Source organism: Sinocyclocheilus anshuiensis, unplaced genomic scaffold (assembly GCF_001515605.1).
Source record: "Sinocyclocheilus anshuiensis isolate Anshui unplaced genomic scaffold, SAMN03320099.WGS_v1.1 scaffold283, whole genome shotgun sequence".
NCBI lineage: Eukaryota > Metazoa > Chordata > Actinopteri > Cypriniformes > Cyprinidae > Sinocyclocheilus > Sinocyclocheilus anshuiensis.
Window position 1 is genome coordinate 1,152,586 of NW_015549605.1, and position 9,273 is coordinate 1,161,858.

At 42.2% G+C, this 9,273-nt stretch overlaps 1 protein-coding gene across 1 annotated transcript in view; it reads left to right on the forward strand.

Annotated features, from left to right (window-relative positions):
- Positions 1-6,954, forward strand: part of LOC107658841 (SH3 and multiple ankyrin repeat domains protein 3-like) — a 23,295-nt gene extending 16,341 nt beyond the window's left edge. The window contains 10 exon segments of the mRNA XM_016447512.1: positions 191-328; positions 413-537; positions 938-1,073; positions 1,203-1,283; positions 1,600-1,620; positions 2,037-2,173; positions 2,593-2,689; positions 2,848-4,750; positions 4,943-4,972; positions 5,620-6,954. Of these exon segments, the coding sequence (XP_016302998.1) occupies positions 191-328; positions 413-537; positions 938-1,073; positions 1,203-1,283; positions 1,600-1,620; positions 2,037-2,173; positions 2,593-2,689; positions 2,848-4,750; positions 4,943-4,972; positions 5,620-6,187 (3,236 nt within the window). The 3' untranslated portion in view covers positions 6,188-6,954.
- The last annotated feature ends 2,319 nt before the right edge of the window (positions 6,955-9,273 follow it).

Below are 9,273 nucleotides of genomic sequence, written 5' to 3' on the forward strand. Positions count from 1 at the left end.
TATATGTAGATATCATCTGAGTGTTCCATGCATTACTGTGCACAGTATACATACTACAGAAATAATATGAGTAGAATGGTATTGTGCTTTTCCAACCATTGCCTTTCTCTCTATTTCATCCTGAGTAGAATAAAATAAAATATGGTGCCAGTGTAGGGGATTATGGGTATGGGAGGGGGAGTCTATGAAGACAGTGAGTTCTGGCAGTGCAGCACATCTGACTATTGACTTCTATAAATTCACAGTGATTATGTTATAGAAGAAAAAAGTGCAAAGTTGCAGAAGAGAGACAGCGAAGGATTCGGCTTTGTGCTTCGGGGAGCTAAAGGTCTGAAACACACTCACATGCATGCATGTTTGCACGAATAACATTCACATACAAATGCAGTAATTAAATGCTCTTTCTTGTCAGCTGAGACGCCCATAGAAGAGTTCACACCTACTCCTGCTTTTCCTGCCCTGCAATACCTGGAGTCTGTGGACCTGGAAGGGGTGGCGTGGAGGGCAGGGTTAAGGACTGGAGATTTCCTCATAGAGGTTAAAAACCTTTTGATTTACACACACACACACACACACACACACACACACACAACTTTTTCTTTGCTAAAGCAGTGATTTTCAAACCATATATTCAAAAACTGGCCTAAATTAATCATTGTATTTAACAAAAAGAAGAAAGAAAACATTTAATTATTTGACTAATCTGAGAAGTCTTATACGTCAACAGAGAAGTCTGCCGTTTGATTCAAAATTACAAGCTCAATTTAAAAAAAAAATCATCATTCACAATAAGATCAATAACATGCATTTAGAAAATAGATTGGGTGAATTTCAGTTTCATGCTGACATTTTTAGACTAAAGAATGTCATCATGCTTCTGCTGGATTTCTACCGGCTATGTGTTACATCTTTCTCTAATTCTCCGCACATTTGTCAGGTAAATGTGGTGAGCGTAGTAAAGGTGGGACATAGGCAGGTGGTATCACTGATTCGGCAAGGTGGAAGTCGGCTAGTAATGAAGGTGGTGTCTGTCACACGCAAACCTGACACTGGAGACGTCGTCCGCAAGAAAGGTTCTTGTCCTCTCTTCATTAATGCATGCACACCATGCATTTTTCTTTTTGTTTGACTGGAAATCAAGAATTAGAGAATCCTGCAAAATCTAAATATCGCATTTCTTGCTCTTTCTGACAATTAATTAGCCCCACCACCTCCCAAGAGAGACCCAAGCACCAGCCTGACCCTGCGCTCAAAAAGCATGACTGCAGAACTGGAGGAGCTGGGTAAGACAGATGCTCATACAAACACGGATGCACACACCTCCTTGTGTTATGCTAGGTCTCAGATAAGTTAAGTTAAAACAGATGTTATCATTATCTTTGAGGGCATAGGCACATGTTGGATCCTTTTTTCCAGGAACACTAATTGAGAAATACGTGCAAATTAATGTCTTTTCGTGAGAAAGATACAGCAGTGAAAGGAGTTTGAATGATTGTGCAGTGATAGCTTTGCTCATTCATTGCTAATGAAAATTGACCATCTAATACGCAATCTATGAGCTAAACCAGGAACTATAGATTTGTCCTTCTTGTCCACAAGCGTCAAGGAGAAGGAGGGGAGGTAAGATATGAAACCAGTCTCACGTTGATGATGTCCTTTACTGGTTCTATATGCTGATTAGCATGTGATGTCATGGATGGATTTATCTAACCTGTTTTTTTAGCTTGTGTGTTGTTGCCTGTGACTGCGAAAAATTGTAAAGTCAAAGTATGTGTATGTGTTTGTTTGTTTTTTTGTGGATTGTAGACAGCTATTATGTATGTGTTTTGTGATGTATTTGTGACTGTATATTTGTTTTCGCGTTCCTTGAGACTATGTATATTATACACTTGGGATCTGTGTACTTGTATTTTTTGGTGCACCTGGTGACTGTGTTTGGTCTTTTTTGATTTGATCAGAGGAAGGACTGGAATATTGGTCAGGAGTGTGTATTAAGTGTTTCTGTATGTGTGTGCATCTGTGTGTATCCCTCACAGAGAAGTTGGATGAGATGTTGAGTTCGCCCAAAGAACCGGTTGTAGTGATGAGGCCACGTCCTGCGGATTCAGACTCCAGAGCAGCCACTGTGAAACAGAGACCAACAAGTCGCCGCATCACACAGGCTGAGATCAATGTTAGTCTGATACACATAAACATACACCATTTTAAAAAATGGTGTACTTTTAAGTGTTTTTAATATATTATAATAATATAAAAGTTATCATTATGTTTTCATTAAAACTAAATACAAGAGCACTTGTTATATATGGCAATATGTAGTTTCTGACATACTATGCATTGTATGCAACAGATGGTGCATATATCACTACTATAGTACAGTAGCCAAATTGTGTCAGTAAAGATTTGGCTGCTGATCAGTTTTTGTTTATAATACATATTGTCTTTAGGTTAAAAAATTAAATTTGCTGTGATTGCATTTTCTGTTTATTTCTTTGATAGCTGATTAATCAGAATCTGTGATTTGTTTGTTGTTCTGACAGTAACTGAATTCTGGCCAGTATTTGATCACGTATTGTTTTTGTTTGTGTGTAGTCTCTGTTAGAGAGGCAGGGTTTGCAAATAAGTTCCCTGGCTGTGGACAAAAGTCACATGGAGCTGCCTCGGGGAATGTCAAGAACCAAGTCATTTGGTAATGTGTCATTGGCACATACACAAATACAAACATTCTCACAAATTCTGTCTTTTCATAAACATAAACCAATGATATAAAAAGGGCTATTAAAACACAATGATCACCAGAGTTCTAATCTTTGTACACCCACAGTCTCACCGAGAACTGTTTTACAGGTGCTCCTGAAGATGAAAGAATCTCAGCCCTGATTGGAGAGCATCGCTTTCCGAGAAGCTCCTCGATGACTGACAGCTTTAGACAAGATAGTATTCCACCCCCTCCACAGACAGCTCCTCCACCACCTCCAACTCCCTACTTCCTAGATTCAGGGCCCCCTCCGTCCTTTCTTCCACCTCCGCCCCCTTCTCGCGCTGCCAACCAGAGCCGTTCAAGCTTCCGCCCGGGGGCGGAGCCCAAACTCCATGGCCCAGTCACGACAGACCGCCAGCGAAAAACACGCTCTATGATCATTCTTCAGGACACCACCCATTTGCCAGTGGAGCCTGCCCCTATTGCAAGACCACAAACGCCTACCTCTGGAGCGGTTCCACCTGAACGTGGTCGTAGGCGTGGACCACCTGTGGAGAATCCATATGCTAATGTAGGTCGTCTAAGTGCAGTCTATACTCCTACCAAGCCCCAGCGTAGAAAGAGCCCACTAGTCAAACAAGGACCAGTTGAGGAGGGAGCCGTTACTCAGACTAGTAGAGACCCCTCTCCTTTGGGAGGGTTACGGATTCCCCACAGTAGCCGAGCAGAGCAGTTCCAACAGCAGGTTCTCTCGGAGCGAGCTAGAATTATGCCTCCAGGGGCCCGACGCAGACCCAGCGTTTTCCTATCTGTAGAAGGGGGCGCGACTGAGCCGCAAACAACCCCGTTACTTTCTCAGTCCCACTCAGTGGATGAGTTGGCCGAGTTGCCTCCACCTGCACCAATGCTTTCCCCTGGCCCACCACCAGGGGGCACCACTTTTATACACCCTCTAACAGGTCGACCACTGGATCCTTCCTCACCTCTAGCACTTGCACTGGCTGCACGAGAACGTGCCCTTAGTGGCCGGAATACACCCACTCCTACGCCTTCGCCCACACCTTCGCCCACTCAAGGTCGAGCAGTTGAAAGGCCAGAGACAGAAGGAGGAGCGACACCACCTGCTCCTCTTGAGGCTCCTCCATCTAATTCCTGGAGAGACGAACCGGTCAGCATCACAGAAACGGCAAGCCAAGTGACTAGTGGTAGCCCTGGGTCTGGACGAAGCCTGGAAGAGGTACTTGTCCCACCCAGCGTGCAAGGTGTCCAACCTGCGCTGATGGATACAGAACATACCCCACCGGCAGTCCCACCCACTCTACCTTCCCCAGCCCCTACCCTCTCAAATCTGACTGCTCGAAGTCTGACTATGAGCTCAGAGGAGGATGCAGAGCCTTACACCGTGACACTTCCCCCTGCGTTGCTCTCGTCCAGTGATGAGGAAACCAGAGAGGAGCTTCGGAAGATAGGCCTCGTGCCACCCCCTCAACCCTTAGGCCTCGTGCCGCCCCCTCAACCCTTCTCTAATGGCCTTCTAATTAAAGAAACACCCAAAGCCACTCTAAGCATTTCACCTAGCAGATCACGGCCATCCATTGCAAAGACCTCCTCTGGAAAAGCAAGCGATTCTACGGCAGACTCTGGGGTTGAAGACCCACATATGGAGACCACCAGTACTGTTTCCACAGTCTCCAGCATGTCCACTTTGTCTTCAGAGAGCGCAGACTCTGCTCATGCTAGCAAACCACGTTCTGGGGTGGGGCGTGGTCGCCCCGCACATCTCAGGGACCCACTGCTTAAACAGTCATCAGACAGTGAGTTGCTTCCACACCCACCCAGCACAGGCCCCAGCCGTCCACGCTACCTATTCCAAAGACGTTCCAAACTCTGGGGGGAGGAGCCCCGGGGCCAGATGGGTGGGTCTGATGAAAGTCGGCCTGCTGCTATGGGGGCAGAGTTGCTAAGCAAAGACACTCATTCTCTGGGGGAGGAGCCACCGATGGGAGCACCTCTTGACCCTGGCAGGAGATCACCTGTGGGAGGCGCCAGGTAGGAAATACCTGTTAAAAACTGCACCAACTTAACAACAGCAGCACATTTTGCACACCTGCATGAATCACAGCACAACTTTCAATAACATTTAGCAATACACCCACTTGACTTTTGACACCCTTAGCCACACACCTGGTTAAAACTGCCTATCCATAACACACGTGTGTGTGTGTCTGTATGTCCTTGCAGATGTGAGGAGAATGGAGAAGAGAGTAAATCGTAGGTTTTTAGCTCTGTGGGTAAAAACAACTCCTTGTCTAACTAACTTTCACTAAACCCTTTACTGCAGCCGTTAATCAAGCTGCAAATGCTACTGTGGGCTTGTATTAAAGGCTTATGGTAGTTCATTATGCAGTAACTGAGGCATTTCAGCTTCTGTCTGTCTTTGCGCAACGAAACTGGAATTTTCAGTGTACCGCTGAGGGCCAATCAAATTGCTTTTTCATAAAAAGTAAATGAAACAAATGTTGAATCTACATTTAGTTTGTATTGCTGCATTGATTGTGGTAAGTTTATTGCAGCAAGTTTCGGATGTTTACAAAATGAATACTGATTGCATGCTGTGGTGGAAATACTGTGAAATGCTAATGCACCATTTTTATACCCATTCTGAGGACTCCAGTTTTATATTAACTGCTCTAACTGTCATTTTATTGCATTAAGTTTTCTGCATGCTCTGCACTATTTAAACCCCAATGCTTACAGCATTGGATTCACTTTCCTTTTCTCTCACATTAGCATCCCAGTAGTTTCCTAAAAGTACTGCAGTTAAAACTCTACCTTTGTTTTCTTTTTTGCTTCTGCTACATCTTCCTCTTTCATATTTTTCCTTTAATTGTCTTTTATGTTTTCACTCTCTCTCTTAGACTCTTTAGTAGTTTAGGGGAGCTTCACACCATCTCTCAGCGAAGTTACGGCACCACCTTCACAATCCGTCCTGGCATTCGATACCCAGTGACCCGTAGAACTCCAAGCCCTGGAGCCACACCAGAACGGAGTGAACCACTGGGGCCGGTCCGTACATTCGGCCCTCATCACCATCATCACACAATCCTCAAGTCTTCTAGCCTAAGTTTGCCCCAGGAGCCCAAGGAGGTGCGTTTCGTCATGAGGAGCGCCAGCGCTCGAGCCCGCAGCCGTTCTCCATCCCCCTCTCCATGCGCCTCCCCCTGCCCTTCACCGGTACTGGGAGCCCCTCTCCTAGCCCTGCGGCCATTCAGACAGCGCCCCCTAGCACTGTGGAGTAAGTATGATGTGGGAGAGTGGCTAGAGAGTGTGGGACTAGGAGAACATCGTGCCCGTTTTTTGGAGCACGAGATTGAAGGCGCCCACCTGCCTGCACTGACCAAGGACGATCTGGCAGAATTAGGGGTGACGCGGGTGGGACACCGAATGAACATTGAACGTGCACTGAAGCAGCTGCTGGAGAGTTGAGGAGAGCCAAAATGCAGGATATAGTCCCATCACAAAATTAATTTTTACTATTAAAATTTCAAGTTATTCCGAAGTCTAACACCATAGTTTCCAACCCACATTTTTTTTTTAGCATTGCTCAGCCCTTATATAATATAGATTTTACCCAAGCACCAACGATTTAACTCCCACAAAACCCACCATGTTTCTTCACTAGTTTGCCACCTACTAAGAGTAAAAATAACATGCTGGACAGTGTGGACCTACTGCGCAATATCTACTATTTACAGCTACAGATCTAAGAAAATCAAACTGGCCATGTTTTTAACTGGGTCTTCTGCACAATAACAAATGATATAGCCAGCAAGCAGCCATTTCCTTCACGTGCCATGTTTTACAATCAAATGATGATGATGAAGGTGTGGCAAACATACAGACTGCTCTCACATTATCAGAGGAAGTCTGAGAATATCTTCACCATCTGGATTTGTGTGCATTTCCTGCTTCCAGGAGAGAGACTTCTGAATTTTAGAAAGCAGCGTCAACTTGAGTGCAAAGGGAAAGGAAAGAGCAGAAACCTCTCCTGTAAACAATGCCAATGCTTCCAAGTGCCCGGAATTTACAGTATGTTGTACTGACCATCTTGCAACTCAATAGTAGATAGCCATGTTAATGGTGATTATAAGATGCGTTGCAGTAACTGGACTTGGCATGTGAATGCAACATGTCCAAGTAAGAAAGGATCTGACAATCTGCCCTAAACCAGGAGAATAAAACTTCTCCCAATACAATACCATATTTTATTGCATTTTTTCAAAATGTATTGTGGGCTATTTACTCACAAGTTACATATTGTTGAACCTGGTAATTATTATAAAACATGTTTCTCATGAGAGCACAGCAACATTTTAAGCTTAAAACATTACATCATAACATAAAGTTGATGGTATGTTTTTATGATGTTCACTTGTTTAACTTGTCTAAAAACACATGATCCAGATTTACAATTATGATATTGAAATGTATGCTTAGAGGACAAACTTCACCAAAAAAGTCATAATTTAGCAGGTTTGAGGACATTGTCAGTGCTACTGAAAACAAGCATTTATGGGGTTGGACTTTTGACTCAAAACCGTTGGTTACTGACATATAGCTCTTGTGACAACTGTCCTGCATGGTCTCCATAAAATGTCTAACAGATCAATAACTCATGCATCAAGTTGACTTATATCTTTCAATCATATTTTAAAGTAGTCTTCTAAAGTGAGCTATTTAATGTTATGGACACATTGCTCCGAATATCAAGCTGAGATAGGCTAACTAGCCTACAACAATGGCGTTGTTTTCATTCATAGAAGTTTTCAAGAAGTGTTAAAAATAATTTGTATTACGTAAGATATATGTAATTATCAAACAAAAGGACTACTGGAATTCGTTGGCAGTCAATGCTGTAATTTCATGTTATAGCCTCGGGTTTCAACAGATGTACTGTATGCCAGTACAGGCGTGTATTGACAGTATGACAGAGTCAGATTGAGAGGAGGCTGGTTAATGTGTACCTGACATATGCTCTGAAAGAGTGCAGTGATTCGGACGGTCCACCGCTATTTACTCTGCAGTGTAAGACAAGGTAAGTGTTTGCTTTTACATTTGTTCATGTTTATCTGTGCAACCAGTCAGATGTTGGGTTTGAATATCAAGTAGACTTATGCTAATTTTAGACAAAGAGAAGAACATTTGTTAGGCCTACATTTTTTTCGGTTATCTCTGTGTAAACAGAATTTAATTAAACACTTGCTTTCTAAATTACCAACCAAGAGATAAAAGAAAATGGCAGATTCTAATAAAATGCCTACTGAGACAGCCAAGGTTAAAACATTAGCAATGCATAAATAATTGAAAAACCAAAGTAAATATAAAATTTTTTAGAACTACATGGAAAAATGTCAAGTAGTCTATTAATATTCAGTGATAGTTCAGGTTGCATGTCTTAAATGATTAAATGCTTTATTAGCTACAGAGATTATCTTTCATGATCTACATAAAACATAAGTGTTTTCCAATGATACACGTTATGGGAGATGTCAACACTAACTTGAAATCTTTGAAAAACACCCATATTTTATTGCATTTTTTCAAAATGTATTGTGGGCTATTTACTCACAAGTTACATATTGTTGAACCTGGTAATTATTATAAAACATGTTTCTTATGAGAGCACAGCAACATTTGAAGCTTAAAACATTACATCATAACATAAAGTTGATGGTATGTTTTTATGATGTTCACTTGTTTAACTTGTCTAAAAACACATGATCCAGATTTACAATTATGATATTGAAATGTATGCTTAGAGGACAAACTTCACCAAAAAAGTCATAATTTAGCAGGTTTGAGGACATTGTCAGTGCTACTGAAAACAAGCATTTATGGGGTTGGACTTTTGACTCAAAACCTTTGGTTACTGACATATAGCTCTTGTGACAACTGTCCTGCATGGTCTCCATAAAATGTCTAACAGATCAATAACTCATGCATCAAGTTGACTTATATCTTTCAATCATATTTTAAAGTAGTCTTCTAAAGTGAGCTATTTAATGTTATGGACACATTGCTCCGAATATCAAGCTGAGATAGGCTAACTAGCCTACAATAATGGCATTGTTTTCATTCATAGAAGTTTTCAAGAAGTGTTAAAAATAATTTGTATTACGTAAGATATATGTAATTATCAAACAAAAGGACTACTGGAATTCGTTGGCAGTCAATGCTGTAATTTCATGTTATAGCCTCGGGTTTCAACAGATGTACTGTATGCCAGTACAGGCGTGTATTGACAGTATGACAGAGTCAGATTGAGAGGAGGCTGGTTAATGTGTACCTGACATATGCTCTGAAAGAGTGCAGTGATTCGGACGGTCCACCGCTATTTACTCTGCAGTGTAAGACAAGGTAAGTGTTTGCTTTTACATTTGTTCATGTTTATCTGTGCAACCAGTCAGATGTTGGGTTTGAATATCAAGTAGACTTATGCTAATTTTAGACAAAGAGAAGAACATTTGTTAGGCCTACATTTTTTTCGGTTATCTCTGTGTAAACAGAATTTA